General features: G+C 44.1%; 2 protein-coding genes and 1 long non-coding RNA gene across 3 annotated transcripts in view; all 3 read left to right on the top strand.

Moving 5' to 3' along the window:
- Nucleotides 1-4,238, top strand: part of aqr (aquarius intron-binding spliceosomal factor) — a 41,891-nt gene extending 37,653 nt beyond the window's left edge. The window contains 4 exon segments of the mRNA XM_076977952.1: nt 1,317-1,482; nt 2,505-2,618; nt 3,753-3,770; nt 3,772-4,238. Coding sequence (XP_076834067.1) covers nt 1,317-1,482; nt 2,505-2,618; nt 3,753-3,770; nt 3,772-4,029 — 556 coding nt within the window. The 3' untranslated portion in view covers nt 4,030-4,238.
- A 219-nt stretch (nt 4,239-4,457) lies between these two features.
- On the top strand, nt 4,458-8,495 carry LOC143481079 (uncharacterized). The gene is made up of 2 exons (XR_013121957.1): nt 4,458-4,741; nt 7,999-8,495. It is a non-coding gene; the product is annotated as an uncharacterized LOC143481079 (long non-coding RNA).
- A 5,317-nt stretch (nt 8,496-13,812) lies between these two features.
- On the top strand, nt 13,813-18,946 carry LOC143481024 (gap junction delta-2 protein). Its single transcript, XM_076978951.1, has 2 exons — nt 13,813-14,550; nt 14,965-18,946. The coding sequence occupies exons 1-2, from the start codon at nt 14,480-14,482 to the stop codon at nt 15,806-15,808; spliced, it is 915 nt and encodes a 304-aa protein (XP_076835066.1). The 5' UTR covers nt 13,813-14,479; the 3' UTR covers nt 15,809-18,946.
- The last annotated feature ends 1,195 nt before the right edge of the window (nt 18,947-20,141 follow it).

Genomic DNA, 20,141 nt, shown 5'->3' with positions numbered 1-20,141 from the left:
GGTGTGGACAAGCGTCTGGCTACGATGCCGATGGAAGGAAGACGTTTGCTGATGGCTTACGGGACGAGAGGACAGGCGTGTCCGTTATATTGTTAGCTGAATGATGGAGCCTCATTGAAGCTCTGCCTTTAACGTTGGAATGCAGGCGACGTGTTTATAGCAGTTCTAATTAATTACGCTAGTATGTCAACGCGCAAATAAATGCAGATGACATCACAGGTGCATCACGAATGTGCCTTGAAATGATTGACACAGCACGGATGAGCCTGGGGCCGGACACACTTACACAGGCTTGCTTTTTTTTTTTTTTTTTTTGAAAATTCATGCTCACAGAGCCTTCACAAGCCCTCACTAGGAGAACCTGGGCTTACGTCACTCCCAGTGAGGGGAACACAAAATGAGATTTGGAGCACTGCATACAATATCAGAACTGAATCGGCAATATCAGCCTTCTACAGTATCTGTATTGCAAAAGCCAATATTACGATTATGAATATATCGGCCCTGGCCCACCCCCACATCGAAGTACATGACACCACACTGCATGTTGTGTTCTTTGAGGTGGGGGGCCGAGCAGGGAGTTCTGCTGTAGGGGCGAGATTCAGCCCAGACCCAGAGGCACCGCCTGCTTGGACTGTAATGCTGGTGTTTCACCACAGAGCCTCTCGCTGTGACAGCATGGGAAGATAGAAATAAGGGCCTCACCTGCAGAGGACTCTATATATATATATACACACACACACACACACACACACACACACACACTCACCATTGAACATCTAAGCAATAAGTCAGCAATTTCCAGAGATAATTCTGTCCTCTATCTTGGCAAGGGCACTACTGTTTGCATGTTTGTGCGCGTGTGTGTGTATGTGTGCGTGTGTGTGTATGTGTGTGCGTGTGTGTGTGTATGTGTGCGTGTGTGTGTGGCTGTGCGGGGCTGCAGAACCCAGAAACATGTAGATAAGGCTGTTGTGTGGAAAGTAAGTGGTTAAATGATTTTTGCGCCAGAGTCTTATCAGGCCTTCTAAATGAAGCGGATTGCCTTCATTAATGGGGCTGTCCACAGGGAGCTGCAGTCAAGACTGTAAAACATCTTTCATTGAAGTCACTTTTATTACTGGGAAACGCTGAATATTCCCAGCTAACTCATCTCATCATTTCATTCCTGTGCATGAGTAGAAAAATAACTACTCTGCCCCGCTCTTCTGTATCTCTCTCTCTCTCTCTCTCTCTCCCTCTCCCTCTCCCCCTTACTCCATCACTACCTCTCCTGGCCCTGTCTCCTCTCTGCGTTCTTCTCCGGGCGTGTGCAGGGATGTCCGGCGTCTGGTGGTGGCCATGTCCCGAGCTCGGCTGGGCCTGTACGTCTTCGCCCGGGTCTCCCTCTTCCAGAACTGCTTTGAGCTGACACCAGCCTTCAACCAGCTCACCGCCCGGCCCCTGCAGCTGCACATTCGCCCTCACGAGTACTACACCTCGGTGAGTACACACGCACGCACGCACGCACACACCCACACACACACACACACACACACACACACACCACACACACACACGCACACACACACACACACACCCGCGTTCACATTCTCTATTGCAATTAACAGTGAAAATGAAGCCAACCCTGAAGTCGTCGGCGAACATTTAATTACAGGAGCAGTTAACGTCTCTCGCACACTTCTACATGGCGCTAGCAAGAACGTCGTTAGCCCCCCCTGAGCGCAGCACTGTGAGCACCCGCGTTCTTCACCCAGCCTGCCCCCCCCCCCGGGTGCAGCTCCTGGGGAAGAGGTGTGCTTTAAAACCACAGTCCCTGGGACGTCCGATGGTGGAGGCTGCAGCTGAGGGGTGGAGGCTGGAGTGAGCAGCCTGGGGTGGAGGTGCTGGGGGTGGAGGTGCTGGGGGTGGAGGTGCTGGGGGTGGAGGTGCTGGGGGTGGAGGTGCTGGGGGTCCGGCTGGGGGGGGCAGCACACACATCCCTGCAGGAGAGCCCTTCAGCCACCTTGCCACCATCTGGTTGGCAGACGGATCTTCTCGCACGTTGACACCCCAGACAGTGACGCACATACAGCCGTTGATGTATCGTCCTTTAGCATTTGAAATGTAGCTGAAAAGAGTTTTTATTTAATCAGAAATGTTGATGTAATAAATGTTTTTGGGTGGCCTCTGTGCTAAATGTGTCAGGAGACAGTGGTGCAGGAACGCTGCAGTCTCCGTGCAGGGGGGGGATCTCTCCTCCTCCTCCTCCTCCTCTTCCTCCTGCCGCTGAAGTGGAGGCTCTGCTCTTGATGCGTCCTCCTGTCCCTCTCCTGCAGTGTGTGCACGTCACACACTTCACACACACACTGTTCGATTTCACCTGCATTTCTGGAAGGAGAATGAGAATAAAGGAGCACTCTGTCTCTCTCTTGCTTTCTCCCTCTCCCTCTATCCCTCTGTCTCTCTCTGTCCCTCCTTCTCTCTCTGTCTCTCTCTATCCCTCCCTCTCTCCATCCCTACAGACTGAGGAGCGTTCCAGCCAGCCTGATCAAGTCATACAGAACATGCCTGAGATGGCCAACTTGGTGTACAACATGTACATGCACATGATGCAGAAGAGCCAGCAGTACAGACAGGTAAACCCTGCCGCCCCCCCCTCTCTCTCTCTACCCCTCTCTCTCTCTCTCTACCCCTCTCTCTCTCTCTACCCCTCTCTCTCTCTCTCTACCTCTCTCTCTCTCTCTCTACCCCTCTCTCTCTACCTCTCTCTCTCTCTCTCTACCTCTCTCTCTCTACCCCCCTCCCTCTCTCTCTACCCCCCCTCTCTCTCTCTACCTCTCTACCCCTCCCTCTCTCTACCCCCCTCTCTCTCTACCTCTCTCTACCCCCCCTCTCTCTCTACCTCTCTCTCTACCTCTCTCTACCTCTCTCTCTCTCTACCTCTCTCTACCCCTCTCTCTCTCTACCTCTCTCTCTCTCTACCTCTCTCTCTCTCTCTACCTCTCTCTACCCCTCTCTCTCTCTACCTCTCTCCCTCTCTACCTCTCTCTACCCCTCTCTCTCTCTACCTCTCTCCCCTCTCTACCTCTCTCTACCCCCTCTCTCTCTCTACCTCTCTCTACCCCTCTCTCTCTACCTCTCTCCCTCTCTACCCTCTCTCTACCCCCTCTCTCTCTCTACCCTCTCTCCCTCTCTACCTCTCTCTACCCCCCTCTCTCTACCCCTCCCTCCCTCTCCCCCCTCCCTCTCTCGCCCTCTCTCTCTCCCCCTCCCTCTCTCTCCCCCCCCTCTCTCTCTCCCCCCCTCTCTCTCTCCCCCTCCCTCTCTCTCCCCCCCTCTCTCTACCCCTCCCTCTCTCTCCCCCCCTCTCTCTCTCCCCCTCTCTCTCTCTCCCCCTCCCCCCCCTCTCTTCCCCCTCCCTCTCTCTACCCCCTCCCTCTCTCTCTTGCCCCCTCTCTCCTCAAGTCTGCTCATCTGAGAGTTTCCTCTTTGGAAAAGCAAGCATTTTTTTTTTATTATTATTATTTTTTAATTTTGGGTGTTTAATGGGGCTGAAACTGGATGAGATGTGAAAGAATTGTTTTCATCCTGCACCCTGAAGCTTAATAAGCCATGAGCATAACATGGATGAGGACTAGACTGGTGCTGATGAAGGCATGCTGTCCCGGTGGGGGAGGCGGTGTTGGAGTGGTAACCCACTGGATGTGCAGTACAGGGCCTCCCCCCCCCCCCACGCTGAAACTCCTATTTCCCCTTCTGTGCACGTATAGCAGCAGCAGCAGCTCCTGCCCCCCCCCTCGCCAGGTGCTGGCGGCCCAAGAGCCTGACGTGAATATGCAGGAAGGGGAGGAGCAAGCCCAAGGGGGGCGGGACCAGGGTGGCGAGGAAGGCCAGAGCGAAGAGAAGACCGAGGAGGCCCAGACGAAGGTGGACCAGGAGCAGGGCGTGTCGGAGCAGCCGGCCCAGGAACACGCGAAAATGCCTGAACACCCAGGTAGAGATAGTGACAGCGGGGACAGTGAGGAGGAGGAGGGGCCTCAGAACTAGCCTCACAGCCTCCCTGGTTCTGATTGGCCAGCGTCCCCCACAACATCCACTGGAGAGGATCGGTTTTCTAGTTTTCTATCTTGATTTGGTTCCTATGGTTATACAGGTTACTTTAGAGAAATTGTATGCTATAGAGTCATTATTTTGCCTTTTGTAACTTTTGCAATTAACGATGTCTCTTTTGTAATAAAACGAAATAGTAAAATTTACTGTCTTTGTGTTCACTAGTCTTGTCTTTATTATTATTATTATTATTATTATTATTATTATTATTAATAATAAAAAAGAACAAACATTTATTGCATTGGTGTTTCTCAGCGTGTGATATTTGTGCCACTGAGGGATACACTTTGTGAACACTCCTTATGCCAGTTTACCAAACTACCGGCATGACCGCGTTTGTGTCACATTGTGTTGATGTTGAGTGCACGAGTTCAGTCACATACTGTGTGCATTGTGCAACTTCCCCTGGAAGTCTCCCTTCCCCATAATGCAGCAGGGTTGCTGCTCCATGTCCTGCGTCCGCGCCGGTCCTGTACCTCCTCAACTAGCCATAACCAGGAGGAATCTGCTGGTTTCACGTGGGCAGAGCCAGTCAGCCGTCTCAGCACAGTCTACACAGGATCCTGAGAGCCTGACGGTCAGAGATTATTCACTCGTCAAACACAGGACATCTTCCAGTTCTTCTGTCTGACGGGAAGGATCCCACTGGGTTTGTACTGCTGTATTTATTTTGTGACTGTTGCCTGTTTTGTCGTGTTGTAAATGTCTGTGTGTCTTGTGTCCGTGTATTTGTCATTGTTACATTAGTTAAAGTTTATTTACAGCAGTATCTACATGTGTCTATATACTGTTTTAACCATATTTGTATGTTTGGACCTTTTTTTGTCCTAGTTATTTTCAAATGTGACTTTTTCAAAAGTCCTCAGCGTTTGCAGTTACTAGTAGATTGGAGTTCTGCAGCTCCCTGGGCGTAAAGTACGACATGTACTAACTAGAACCACGAGATGAGCGTGAGATTAGCCCGTGTGGGCGACCACACAGACAATAAACAGCATTGTGACTGTAAACTGGATCACCGCACACACGCGTGCCTTCAGTCTCTGGTGGAGCTGAACCCAGCACTGCTGGCTGTTCTGATGAGTGCTGTGCTTCTCATGGTATTTTGGCCCTCCTGCCTTAACGCCTTAGTTGTAGTGACCAACATACCTATATTGTTTCAGAGGGTTCTGTTTCATTGTGGACATACACTCGCCGGCCACTTTATTAGGTACACCTTGCTAGTAGAACTGCCTTAAAGTCCTTCATAGCAGAGATTCAACAAGGTACTGGAAACATTCCTCAGAAAGTCTGGTCCATATTGACAGCAGCAGTTGCTGCAGATTTATCACATCCATGATATGAATCTTCCGTTCCACCACATCCCAAAGGTCGATTGGATTGAGATCTGGTGCCTGTGGAGGCCATTCGAGTACATTGTCATGTTTAAGAAACCAGTCTGAGATGATTCGTGTTTTATGACGTGGCGCATTATCCTGCTGGAAGTAGCCATCAGAAGATGGGTACACTGGTCATAAAGGGGGGGACATGGTCACCAACAATACTCAGGTAGGCTGTTGCCGTTCTATCAGCTGGAGCCAGTCTGGACATTCTCTGGCTTCAACAAGGCATTTGCGCCCACAGAATTGATATTTTCTCTTTTTCAGACCATGCTCTGTAAACTCTAGAAATGGCTGTGCATGAAAATCCCAGTAGATCGGCAGTTTCTGAAATACTCGGACCAGCCCGTCTGGCACCAACAAAGTCACTTAAATCACCTTTCTTCCCCATTCTGATGGGGTTTGAACTGCAGCAGATCACCTTGGCCATGTGTACATGCCTAAATGCATTAAGTTGCTGCCTGATTCGACATTTGTGTTAATGAGCAGATGGACAGGTGTACCTAATTAAGTGGCCAGTGAGTGCACTACAATGTGTAAAGGTTTCATGTATGCCCCATATAATTCAGCAACAATGAATCAATCTTATAATTATTAATATATAATTTAATTAACACAGTCCAGCGATGGGAACCAAATTATGCATTTGAGAAAATGCCTACAGTCTTTCTCAGAGACCCCTCATGTTATGACACGTCACAGCTTTTCATCACTCAAGGAGCCACAATACAGCCGTGTGAGTGGCGTGAGACTGAGTTCATGATCACATGGTCATGTGCAGAATTGCCCAACACGGTGGCCTCGCTCCAGCATTCATGAAGCTGCTGGTGAATCTAGACCATCCCTACAGTATTAATCTAACCTAGTGTTGGCACGCAGGCTATCACACCTAGATGTACACATATTCACTATATACTGTACACCACGTCCTCTACACATGGGAAACCTGAATCAGCAGACAGTTTGCTTCACAACGATGCCTTGCAGTTCACATGAGCATGTTCATCATGCTTACTGATGAGGCTTATTCACTGAATCTGTGGAAGCGTGCTCACTTAAGTGTGAGTAAAGGGAAACTTTGTCCACTACAGCCATGAACACCCAAACACGGTATTCATGAGTTACATTTTATTACAGAGTAAAGGGTAACAGAGTGACACTAGAAGGCTTTCACAGCCGAGCAGACCACAATATACCACAAACCGTATACATCACTCCCTATATCACACTCCCTATACATCACTCCCTATACCACACTCACTATACCTCACTCCCTATACCACACTCCCTATACATCACTCCCTATACCTCACTCCCTATATCACACTCACTATACCTCACTCCCTATATCACACTCCCTATACATCACTCCCTATATCACACTCCCTATACATCACTCCCTATACCTCACTCCCTATATCACACTCCCTATACATCACTCCCTATACATCACTCCCTATATCACACTCCCTATACATCACTCCCTATATCACACTCCCTATACCTCACTCCCTATATCACACTCCCTATATCACACTCCCTATACATCACTCCCTATACCACACTCCCTATATCACACTCCCTATACATCACTCCCTATACCACACTCCCTATACATCACTCCCTATACCACACTCCCTATATCACACTCCCTATATCACACTCCCTATACATCACTCCCTATACCACACTCCCTATATCACACTCCCTATACATCACTCCCTATATCACACTCCCTATATCACACTCCCTATACCACACTCCCTATACCACACTCCCTATACATCACTCCCTATATCACACTCCCTATATCACACTCCCTATACCACACTCCCTATATCACACTCCCTATACATCACTCCCTATATCACACTCCCTATATCACACTCCCTATACCACACTCCCTATATCACACTCCCTATACCACACTCCCTATATCACACTCCCTATACATCACTCCCTATATCACACTCCCTATACATCACTCCCTATACCTCACTCCCTATATCACACTCCCTATACATCACTCCCTATACCACACTCCCTATATCACACTCCCTATACATCACTCCCTATATCACACTCCCTATACCTCACTCCCTATATCACACTCCCTATATCACACTCCCTATACCACACTCCCTATACCACACTCCCTATATCACACTCCCTATATCACACTCCCTATACATCACTCCCTATACCACACTCCCTATATCACACTCCCTATACATCACTCCCTATACATCACTCCCTATATCACACTCCCTATACCTCACTCCCTATATCACACTCCCTATACCTCACTCCCTATATCACACTCCCTATACCTCACTCCCTATATCACACTCCCTATACCTCACTCCCTATATCACACTCCCTATACCACACTCCCTATATCACACTCCCTATACATCACTCCCTATATCACACTCCCTATACATCACTCCCTATATCACACTCCCTATACATCACTCCCTATATCACACTCCCTATACCTCACTCCCTGTATCACTCTTCCAATCTCCAGGATGTCTTGCTGCAGCTACTGTTTCTGGGCCATCATCTGGCTGATCGTGCTGCTTGTGGTGGGCTGGCCTCTCAGCATCTTCCTGGGGGGGGTGTATGGCCTCGTCGTCCCCCTCACCGCCTGCCTTGGCCTGGACCGACTGTCAGACCTGCTGCTGGCTGGCGCCAACCTAGGCCGCACCTGCGCCCAGAACATGAGACATGGCAAACCACTGTGCTGAGAGCCCTGCTGCCCGCTCACCCTGGGTCACCGTCAGGAGCCGTTTGTAATGCTCCTCTATAAGAAACTTTGATATTGTTAACAACATTAATAGCATAATTTGTTCTTGTCATTCAGTTTAGTAGTTTATTGACCTTTTGTAGATCACTCTGTCTGTGCTTTATATTGACTTGCAGAAATTCAAATTAATTTTGTTTATATAAACAAACAGCTGCATATTAATAATGTCAAAATGAAACCTGAAAACACTAATGATCCAATAAAAGCCAATAAAGGTTTTGAGTGTAGATCAGTTTATATGTACATCCCTGAATATTACAGACAATAAAATCACACTTGTAGACTTAAGTCCAATATAAATTTGAAAATCTTCTAAACTTGAGACTTGAGAAGCAAACCAATTTTTGGTGTTTGTATCTCCAGTTTATATCTTGACAATAGAACACTTGTATGGGCCCAATACATAGACAAGGCTTAAGCCAAGACTAAACTACATCATCGTTAGAATTTCTAGGGCTAGCCTTATTGTGGGAAACTGGCCTACTGATCTATAAATTTGCCCAAGTCTGGATGTAAATGGCCAGAAAAATAGATTTTCTTCAATTCTCCCTTTTAATAGCAAAATATTTGCTAAGATGTATAATGTTTTGTGTTATATATAATACAACAAGCCTCCACTTTCCTTGGCTATGAGGTGAGGTTCTGAAATGCTGTTTTGCCCTCTGAAAAGTTTGTGTAAGAAGTCAGTGTCACCCGAGAGCTTTCACTTCGGAGGCTCTGTAGCAAGGGGCTGCAGAAGAGAAGCAAACTTGCCACTCAAAAACTCTAGATTGCCCCGTAAGCTCTTTTTGTCATGTTCTGTTAGTAAAATTGTATTTCAGCTTTCCTGTCCCAGACTAAATATAATCTCCGTGAATGTTGACAAGTGGCATTGCTTGCATGTATTGTATTCCCAACATAACACAGTGTTACATACATTGGCACAATATGGCCGTTGTCCTGGTGACTGCTTCCTGCAGCGTCACTCACTCCTGCCCTCTAGAGGCAAAGGGTAGAAAGCTGACCAGTGGGAGGGCAAGAGAATCTCATGGAATTAACATCTCAACTCCACTAATTCTTTCATCCCTTAATCTAAAAGGCCATCAAAATGGACTCTCCTTTCACCTGTATCCCAATTTTGATGTTTCCTTATCACTGGTTTGCAAGTGCCACACACAAATTAAACCATCGCTTTAAATCCAGGTACACATTGAAGGTCTTTCATATGGCAGGATCACTGCATTGCAGCTCCTTTGTTATTCGGGCTGGTCCGACACACAAAACAAATTGTTAGTCATGTTCTTGGCTTACTTTGACAGACACGTTGCTTCTCCACTTTGGGAGTATCCATTGGCTCTCCAGCTTCCAAATCGCCCTGATTAGACTCACCCAGAAGATCATGGAAAAGTGTGCAGCGCTTATGTGGACAGCATGGCGGGCTGCAGATTAAACCATTCATATATGACCCATGAATATTTCATGACCAAAGAGCTCTTCAACATCACTTTCTCAGTATCGCTGCTGACTGAAGTAACGAGTGACAATAATTCTTTCAGCCGAAGCCCTAAGCCCTAATCCTTGACCAAAAAAAAACATGGCTGTTTTACTAAATTTCAAATGCAATATTTATGGGGCTGCCAGGTGAGCCCTCCTTGGCCTGTGTGCAGACTTCATCTCCTCTCTCAAACGCTCCAAGGGAAAAACTTCTCTGGCCAAAGTCATCTGAGTTTTCACCTCAAGTCTGTTCATTCTTTCCCACACGATTTCTTGGCAGGCACGGCGGTGCTGGCGGAGGGCCCGTGGCGCAACAGGGGCTCGGTGTGACGTGGACGAGCCCTGCGTGACACCGGACTGAGACTGGACCCGGGCTATAGATAGTTCATTCAAGTGGGACACCGATGGTGGAGAAAGGTCCGGCCATCTCGCTGCGCTGATGTGTGTGGGGGACGATACGGGACATGCAGCATCCAATTAACCCCATACCGCGTTTCTAATTTGGCCCTGGCATGCCAGCCAGGCAGAGGGTCCGCTCCAGAGAGAGGGTCCGCTCCAGAGAGAGGGACCACTCCAGAAAGAGGGTCCACTCCTGCTGCTGGTTCAGGGAAACTCAGGGCTGCCTCGATCTCCACAGCAAAGGGTCACGCCTGACTTCATTTACTGATTTCGAATGGAATTTGCTTCCTGTGTGTGCGTATGCGATATGTAAAAATAACTAGCCTACTGAATCCTTTGCAGATTTAACAATTCCTTGTTTAAACCACATAAACCCACGTGTCAGGCCATGACATAATTACACAGTAAGACCAATGCAAAGGACTGTGCCCAATTATGTCATATTCCTATTTCACTAGCTTTAAGCGGTTATTTAAATATGCATGGCCTCAGTATACTCTGACCCAGAAACGTCATGGTGTTAGTCACAGGAGGTATTCGGCAAAGAATGAAATGCATTCATTCTTTCTATACATGATTGGACTTTTGTCATATTGACTCAAAGCTTGTTCAAATCAAGGACAGAGTAACGTTTGCTTCTTAAAGGCCATAGATAGACTTGATATTTTTGGTTTCTATATAACACAGTACAGCATCATAATAGACAGGTAATGAAACCCATTAACACAACGGTAACATCTGACATGTTATCAAACGTCCTCTATCAACTCAAAGGTCACCAAGTCCCTTAACCATGCAGTGGTAACTATGTGTGGCGTCCCGGTATGTGAGCGTACCGGTTCGCCGACAGGATACCTTTCCCATCCGTCCCATTCACACGGTGTCACACACACACACAAACACACACACACCCTGTATAAAGTGCGTATCTGTTGAGCTCGCTGAGTACATCAGTTAGGGTCGCAGTATTAAAACGCTAAACAAGATTCTCAGTGAATCTTTGTGCTTAAACGCTAATCCGAATACATAGTTTGTGCTTTTTAATCATTTTGTATAAAAGAAACTGGGCTACATAGCAAAGTATGTAGCTACTAGCCTACATAAAACCACAAGAATATATAGTGACGTGAATACAATACAAAATTCAGTAACATCTGAACAAAATCTATTTTCTTAACAAAAACAGATATCAATGCTGTCCTCTCCCTCTGTGTTTCTTAACGTACACCAGGTTATATTTAACGTACAACAGGTTATATTTAAGCAAGATTGGGAAAGGTTTGGGCGTGATATCCTCACTGTTACGATATTTATTGTCTTTGCTATATTGTTGTAAAGTATGCAGAGGTGTCAATTCCAGGTTCAGAAAGTAAAAGTCCTCACCAAGATTTTGCTCAAGTTTGCTAGATTTTCTAATTAGAGCAATCCAAGTAAATTTAGTGGAATTAACACAATCCAGGAAGCCTGAGCAAAATTCTGGTGAGGACTTTTACTTTCTGAACCTGGAATTGACACCTCTGAAAGTATGGCAAATTATACATGAAAGGATGTAAATTTCGCAGACATTCATCGCCAAGCGTGAGTGTGCAAGACGCACTAAGGAGAAGCTCAGTGATTTGGCCTTGGACCTGGTAATGACACAGCTCCTGCTGCCTCATCCTCCCTCCTCATTGGCTGACGACTAGATGGTCTCCATCAGAAATGACAAACTTTACTGTCCTAAGATTCTCTTACAGCCCTCTTTCATTGGGAGGCAGCCCAGACACATTCTGCATCCAACTGAACTTATGCCATAATACTGCAATCACTGTATGACATCATGCTGTCTTATATATATAGCACAGCATGGTATATATTTACTATGTTCCCTTATCAAATGTTCCAAACTTTCATGTTCACGTCCTTTAAAGGCACAACTCTCTGGACTAACATCATAGTGTTTAAAATTATGATATTTAAAGGACTCGCTAATTTCCATAGGTGTTTGTTTGAATACATGAAACAGCCTACAGCAGCATTATGGAATGTGACATTGACATCCATAAAGGTCTGTATGGTTTGTACCATGTCCTGTCATTTGACATTACCTTGTATCCTGGAATTGCTGATTGTATACATAGGAATTTTACATCTACACCTCACAGCACACTGAAACCGGCCCACTGCAGTAGAGGGCTCTGTGATGGACACTGTCACTCAGGAAGGCAAATGTGCTCTGGGTGCTGTTCCAGAGGGCTGACTCTTTGGTTGTCAGAGCACATGTTTCTCACATGGAAGACGTGTGTTTGAGCCTGGATGTGTCTGCTGTTCTCAGCTCTCACCACACCCTCTAATGTTAATCAAAAATGCTTTTAAGCCATGCCGGTGTCCACTGGTTTGTGAGTCTACTACAGTGAGTCTAATACAGTGAGTCTACTACTGTGAGTCTGCTACTGTGAGTCTAATACAGTGAGTCTACTACAGTGAGTCTACTACTCTGAATCTGCTACTGTGAATCTACCACAGTGAGTCTACTACAGTGAATCTACTACAGTGAATCCACTACAGTGAGTCTACTACAGTGAGCAGAGGTGTCAATTCCAGGTTCAGAAAGTAAAAGTCCTCACCAGTATTTTGCTCAAGCTTGCTAGATTTTCTAATTAGTGCAATCCAAGTAAATTAGTGGAATCAACACAATCCAGGAAGCCTGTGCAAAATCCTGGTGAGGACTTTTACTTTCTGAACCTGGAATTGACACCTCCGACAGTCTACTACAGTGAGTCACACTGGGCTTTGTTATGTTTTCAGCTATCATAATTTCTTAACTAATCACTTACAGACATGTTGACTCATACATACCAGATTTATAATTACCATCCTGGATGGTTTATAATAAGGTTGGAGTCTTACTGCATGCAACCATTACTCCATGACACCAGTGATCCCTTGTGAAGACACCTGCAGAGATTTGGGGTGTAACATATAACAGCTGGATAAAAACTTGCAGTTTGTACATATTTAAGATTCAGGTTTCCATGGATGAATGTACCCCAAGTCTATTAAGCACGGATTTTACTAGGAGGTTAAAAAAGACTTAACTTGAGTTTATAAAAGATTAGCCTACTATGCTAGGATAAGCCATCTTATGACTTTGACTCGGGGAAAAACAATGTCACGTGAACCGTTGCCTTAATCCCAACCCTTAATGCTGTCCTTGAAATGATAATGGCCTCACATAAAAATGGCTTGATGTTTTATTTTCACTTGGTCCATGTAGATGGTATTTATGTCCTCGTAACTATGAACCTAAAACAAAGCCACTCATCTTTTTTTTTCTGACTCGATGACAGCGCTTATGCTGTCCAGAGTTCTATTAAAGTTTACAAATGTTACCTCTATTCTTAAAGCAGGTCTCCTTAGACGATTACTCTAAAACATTCAAACCCATGTCAAATCACATTAGCTGATAGACGTACTGGTTCCCTAAAATAGCCCGATGAAAATTCATTTGGATGTGATCTGGACATCGTGGTAGACTTGAATATATCATTGAGGGAAACTAAGGGCGGGGTCAGAGATGAAGCTTCTATTTTTAAACACGAGGCAACGGTAAAGCGATTAGAATCTCAGGTGGTATTTGCGCTGAGTCGCTCACGGCGGCCTATCAAATGCATTATCGCTGGTGGCAGTAACAACAATAGCTTAGTCTACTACAATCCGTGAGATGATAGCAGCAGCGAAGGACTTATTTACGAGTGTTATGTCCATGATATCAACAAGTATTTGACTTCGAGAAAAAAAAATAGGACGTGTTCTGTCTTCTAAACCAATACCAGTTCGCTTCTCATCCCCAGTTTCACTTCTGTTTCAGCACCACTGTGCAAAACTCAGTAAATCTATGCGGTGGCAGCCAAGGACTTAATCACCGCTCCATCTTCTGTTTCATCAAAGGTTACACTGATATGTACAGAACATTGCAAATAAGATTTTTTTGGCAGATCTCCACAAACCTGTCTGCGCGTGACGCAGGAGGCGACTACTTAAGGGGGATTAGCACCAGCAAGACATTAAACCAAACCTCCCAGCACACAGACAACGCACCGCCTATCGACTTGATCTGAAGATCGGAAATAGGAGGGCTTATATTAATCAGCACTTCGGACTCGAAGAGAAGTAAACGTGGAATCGCCGCGTTCTCCTTTGGCATTGCTGCCGCCAGCGCGCAGGGAAGAGGTTCGCGATCAATGCGCGTGGCAGATCAGATCGAGCCCTCTGGAGAGTAAAAAAAGGAAATAGTACCTTTTTCCGTGGAATTCGTGCAGAGGAGAATCCCGTCTCCGAATGAGCAACCATGGGGGAATGGACCATACTCGAGAGGCTCCTAGAAGCTGCTGTTCAGCAGCATTCTACTATGATAGGAAGGTAAGACAAATGTCCGTAATGTTTGTCTGTGACCGTGTTTATTTTACACTAGGTTTTTAGAGTGTAGTTCTTTATTCGTAGGTATGTGTCAAGACTGGCGATAACGCCTGGTTCACTCATTTTGGAAAGAACAAGAGAGGACCACAGCTCAAATCTGTTCTAATGAATACGTGCGCACACATTTAAGCAATCCATAATAAAAAATACTTATTTTAATTATGCGTTTTTATAAACAAAAGAATACAGCGCATTCAAGCACACATCAGTGAGAGCGCTTCACTTTCAGCACTGGACAGCTCCCAGACATTCGCGACCTCTTTCTTGAATCAGTTCGTGTTTATTTAATAAATAAAATTTATTTAATAAAATGTAAAGGTCAAACATTTATACATTTCCTTTTGTTTTTGTTTTTAGGATCCTACTAACTGTGGTGGTGATCTTCCGGATTCTAATTGTAGCCATAGTTGGAGAGACAGTTTATGATGATGAACAAACCATGTTTATCTGTAACGCGTTACAACCGGGCTGTAACCAAGCATGTTACGACAAAGCATTTCCGATATCGCACATCAGATATTGGGTATTTCAAATAATAATGGTTTGTACGCCGAGTCTTTGCTTTATCACTTACTCGGTTCACCAGTCAGCAAAACGGGACCGAAGATACTCCACTGTGTATCTTTCAGTGGATAATAAGGATCAGGATCCACTGAAACGCGAGGACAGCAAAAAGATAAAAAACACAATTGTAAACGGAGTACTTCAAAACACCGAAAATTCGACAAAGGAAGCCGAGCCCGACTGTCTGGAAGTCAAAGAGATTCCCAATGCGAACACGAAGCCTCCAAAGTCCAAAATGAGGCGACAAGAGGGTATCTCGAGATTTTACATCATTCAAGTTGTTTTCAGAAACGTTCTGGAAATTGGGTTTTTGGTGGGTCAGTATTTCTTGTACGGATTCAATGTCCCCGCAGTGTATGAGTGTGATCGATACCCGTGCATTAAAGAGGTTGAGTGTTATGTCTCCAGACCCACAGAGAAAACGGTTTTTCTCGTCTTCATGTTTGCGGTCAGTGGTTTTTGTGTGGTGCTGAATTTGGCCGAACTTAACCATTTGGGATGGAGGAAGATCAAAACGGCCGTAAGAGGAGTGCAGGCCAGGAGGAAATCCATCTATGAGATCAGAAATAAAGACTTGCCCCGTATGAGTGTGCCTAATTTTGGTCGCACTCAGTCAAGTGACTCTGCTTATGTGTAAGAGAGGAGACGCGCCCGAATAGATGCTCTGTGTAAAGATCTAACAATAAGATGGACGATTCCATTCGCCACTAAGGTTTCATCAGTTAAACGAGTGGTTAGATTTTTATTTGATAGTCTTTTAAGGACTTAAGCGACAAGGATGGATGGCACGTTTGTCAGCCGATTTATTACTTGCACTGATGCAACTTTTTAGCGACGTTTGTAGCACGAAGGCGCTACATGAAGAGAGAGCATATTGACGTGTTCACGTATTTACTCTTGTGATATCAATTGTACTTGAAGAGAGTAAATACGTTTTGCACTAAAACAGTTAACACCGGGAGCCAAAATGCGTCTCGAGGGGCTTTTAACGGTGTTTTTAAACGATTTTCCACCGATTTTTTCACACCATCATATTTAGCACCACAACGCACAGCGGTTCACTAAAGGAGACTCCTGGTCGCAGTTTAATCTAGCCTACGAGGATATAGGGGGAGGCTGTGGATCACTCTAGGATAAAAATAGATTAATAAAATCAACGTTTTTTGTTGACTATGTTGCACCACTGACCTTAATGTATGTAACCATTTCATCGCTAAACTTGCCAACCATTACCGGTGGACCTGCAACAGTCGCTTCTGTCTGCGATGACCTTCATTTAAACACACCAAAGCGCCCGCTGCTTTCATTTGTCAAGTGTTTTATTGCTTTCGTGTAATTAAGTGCCATACTTGTACATAATATCTATATATATATATAAATATATGTGTATACATATAACAGTCTCTAATAACGATAATTATATACATAAAGAAAACGGATTCCTTGCTTGGATTATGCTAAACGGCGCACAGGTTTGCTTTAACTGTATTCGTTGTGATTTAAATGAAATTATATACAGCATTTTCTCTCTTTTAACTTTGCAAATGACCGGAAAAGAAATAAAATGCTGGTCTTTTTATATTACGTACACTAATCTCTTTATTCACCATAATAAATTATCTCAATTATGATGGCACAAATATAATTTTATAACAAGCAAAAACATGAAGGGTGAGAGCGTGCTCTGGTGCTACCTTTTTCACGGAGTCTGTGTAACCCAGGCAAATCCGAACACAACTATTTTCTTCCGAATAAAAGTAGAATGAATGCAAACCGGTGCCGTGTTGAGACCCACGAGGCTTTAGCGCATCTCTGTGACCTGGCATGCTTCTCGGGCGCGTGCAGTCTTTGTAAGGCCTTGGCTAAGAGGAAAAAGTGCTGCATTAACTGTCAGTATAGGCTATGAAAAACCATTTCACTGAACTCTCACCTCTGTTTGTGATCTTAAGGATTTCATGTTTATATATATATTTTTTTACATTTATTCCAAACGTGTACCATAATTGTGCCCAGAGAAACGAAAGTTTTAATTAAGTCTATTTGAAACAGTTTTGCATTCTTTGTTTTCTCATTTTCAGGCCCTTTTGTGTATGATTTTCAGAATTCTAATGTCAAGTAAAGAGATGCACGTTTAAGAGAGCTTATTAGAGAGTTTATTAGAGAGTATATTAGAGAGTATATTAGAGAGTATTTGGATGCTGTTAAGAAAGTTGGGGCCTCCACTGCGTTTGTTTGGAAGTTGGTCATTTTCATTGTATTCCTCTCCACTGCTTGAGAAGTAGCACAGAGGAGACACTCCAGCTGGGGAGGGACCGTCTGCACGTCCTGAAGGTCACGAGGAGAAATACAAGAGAGGAATACAATCAAGGGATCGAGTAAAAGTGCTGAACACTGTAGCCGCACTGTGGCCAGCAGCTTTGGGAAATGAGGGTGAGGGGCCGGACTCAGATCAGCCAGAGTGACTCCGCAGAGCACGAGTCAGCATGGAGCAACCAGAGACTGGCACATCACCGAGACCCTCCGAGGGGACCACCATGGCCACCAAAGCTCAGAGATGATCACAGAACTATCCAAAAAGAAAGAGAAAGCATGGTGCCTGTTTGGCCATACAGTGCAGTGCAATATCCCCAGCACCCCCCCCCCCCCCCCCAATCCACCCCTCCACCCCTCAGTCTTATGACCAACATTCCAAGACTGCACAATTATCTTGAATCTGTGAGATTCCTGCAGACTGTTCTGATAAACTGGGAAGCGAGCCGAAGGACCTCTGAGGAGATGTCAGTGAACAGAGCAGTTTCTTTGTGTATGGGAACAAAAAACAAGCTTTAATAAAATCAAACTCCCCTGCCGAATGTGAAAATAACTGTACATGCGTCATGTACTGCAGTCTTTTCTCTCTCTCTCTCTCTCTCTCTCTCTCTCTTTGTGTCTCTCTCCTCCCTCTTTCTCTCTTTCTGTTTCTTGTCCTAGTAGATTTCTGCAATATCCATCCTGGAATTTTCATGGCTACTTCTAAATGACAAAACTATTGGTTTATGTATGAATGCAATTATGCATGCTGTGATGCATTTTACATCATGTGAGTGTTGCAAGGCTTGGTTAAATATATTTAATGCTACCTGTGCTACTTGTTTCTCTGCATCAGATTTCAATTATTATGGTGAGGCACTGTGTAGAATGTTTAACATGAACAGATCAGTAGAGAAACAGGACTCCATCCCAGCACACAGCCAGTTGACCCTGTTCCTCCTGACACTGACTAATCTAAGTTTTACTGACAAACACTACTGACTACATTTTCAAAACACTTGTTTCTTTTGGTCTGCCCAAGAGTGATATTAACATATACAAAATTCCTGAAATGGCATTACTTGCAAGCCAAATCCTCAGGAATTCCAGCAATTTGCAGGTGAAATTTGCAGGTGCCTAAAACACAAGATTAAGAGACTAAATAGGCTCATATATTACAGACACTTTCTACCAAACAATTGTGTCAAATGTTAAAAGAAAACAGAATCAGTATAATAGCCATGTGTAAATTCCTGCAGGTACTCGATGGGAGTTCTTGGTGTAACTATTCTAATTTCCTAATCCTAATTCTGATCTAAAGAGCCTTGCAAGCACACTGGATAGCACTAGACTGTCCTGTTTCTAACCAACCAAGCCTCCAGTCCTTTGCATTTTTACTCAAGTGTAGCTACATCTGTGTAAATGTAAATGGAATGATTTTAAATGGGATGAATTAAAGCAAGAGGCTCTCACAGGTGACAACGCATATGGTGGAACTGATGTGTTATTTCATTAGTTATGTGTTTGTGTTCCTGCACAAACCTTCCAACAGGAACTATTTTGTTCTTATGCTTTTTCTGAGCATAAAACCAAAGCACAAACTACTTCTTTACTTTCTTTCCTTTTTACAAGCACACCTTTATATTGATCATATTTTTAAGCATTTTTCATGTATTTTTTATTGTAATTTTCTCAGTTAAAACATGCTATTATTATAGTCTATTGATCAAAATATAGAACCATTATATCAATGTGCAACTAACTCAACTTCATCAAATGACCCTTAAATATTACAACACACGCAACTGAAAGGGAACACACTGTAAAATAATGATTTGTTTAAGACTTTTTAACACACTGAAGGGGTGCGGGATCCAGGTTTAAATATAAAATATACGTTTTTGTGGGTGTTATAATTTAAAAAGGAAATGTTTAGTACTGTACACAACTAAATTATAAGTATTTGTAGGAGTCGAACATTCAATAAGCAGTGTTCCTTTAAATATTAATGAAAGGTTATATTATGGTAGCAGCATGTGGTAATATGAAGATTCAAATCAGCCTATACACTGAAACAAAAATGTATTTTTTATGGTCTTTGGAGTCTGATTTCGATTTCAAGTTATGACACTGAACATGTCATGTGCACAATTAAATGACTCGGTATACTCCACATGTATGTACGATCATGTGACTAGGTATACTCCACATGTATGTACGATCATGTGACTCGGTATACTCCACATGTATGTATGATCATGTGACTAGGTATACTCCACATGTATGTACGATCATGTGACTAGGTATACTCCACATGTATGTACGATCATGTGACTAGGTATTCTACACATGTATGTATAGTCATGTGACTATACTCCACATATATGTAGAGTCATGTGACTAGTACTAGTGACTATACTCCACTTATATATGAAAACACAACAATAATCCCTAATAATTAATCTGTAAATTAAATTATTTGCTTTCCTATTCGACAATAAGTCTACAATACATTTGTGAGATTAGGACCCCATAACATAAGTATTTACAGATATTATTTCATAATGTAATCTGCCTCAGCTGCTAACAGGTGCTTTGACATCATGACTTTTTTTCATATGATTATTCAGCTTTCATTTTTCAACTGGTTATAAAATCCTTTGCAAACCACTTTGAGCAAA

Source organism: Brachyhypopomus gauderio, chromosome 17 (assembly GCF_052324685.1).
Source record: "Brachyhypopomus gauderio isolate BG-103 chromosome 17, BGAUD_0.2, whole genome shotgun sequence".
Taxonomy (NCBI): domain Eukaryota; kingdom Metazoa; phylum Chordata; class Actinopteri; order Gymnotiformes; family Hypopomidae; genus Brachyhypopomus; species Brachyhypopomus gauderio.
This window is presented reverse-complemented; position numbering and strand designations above follow the sequence as displayed.

Excerpts from the sequence above, each read along its gene's own strand:
- LOC143481024 (XM_076978951.1), top strand. The coding sequence starts at position 14,480 with ATGGGGGAATGGACCATACTCGAGAGGCTCCTAGAAGCTGCTGTTCAG. Across the intron at positions 14,551-14,964 it reads CATTCTACTATGATAGGAAG|GATCCTACTAACTGTGGTGG; the intron begins GTAAGACAAATG and ends TTTTGTTTTTAG.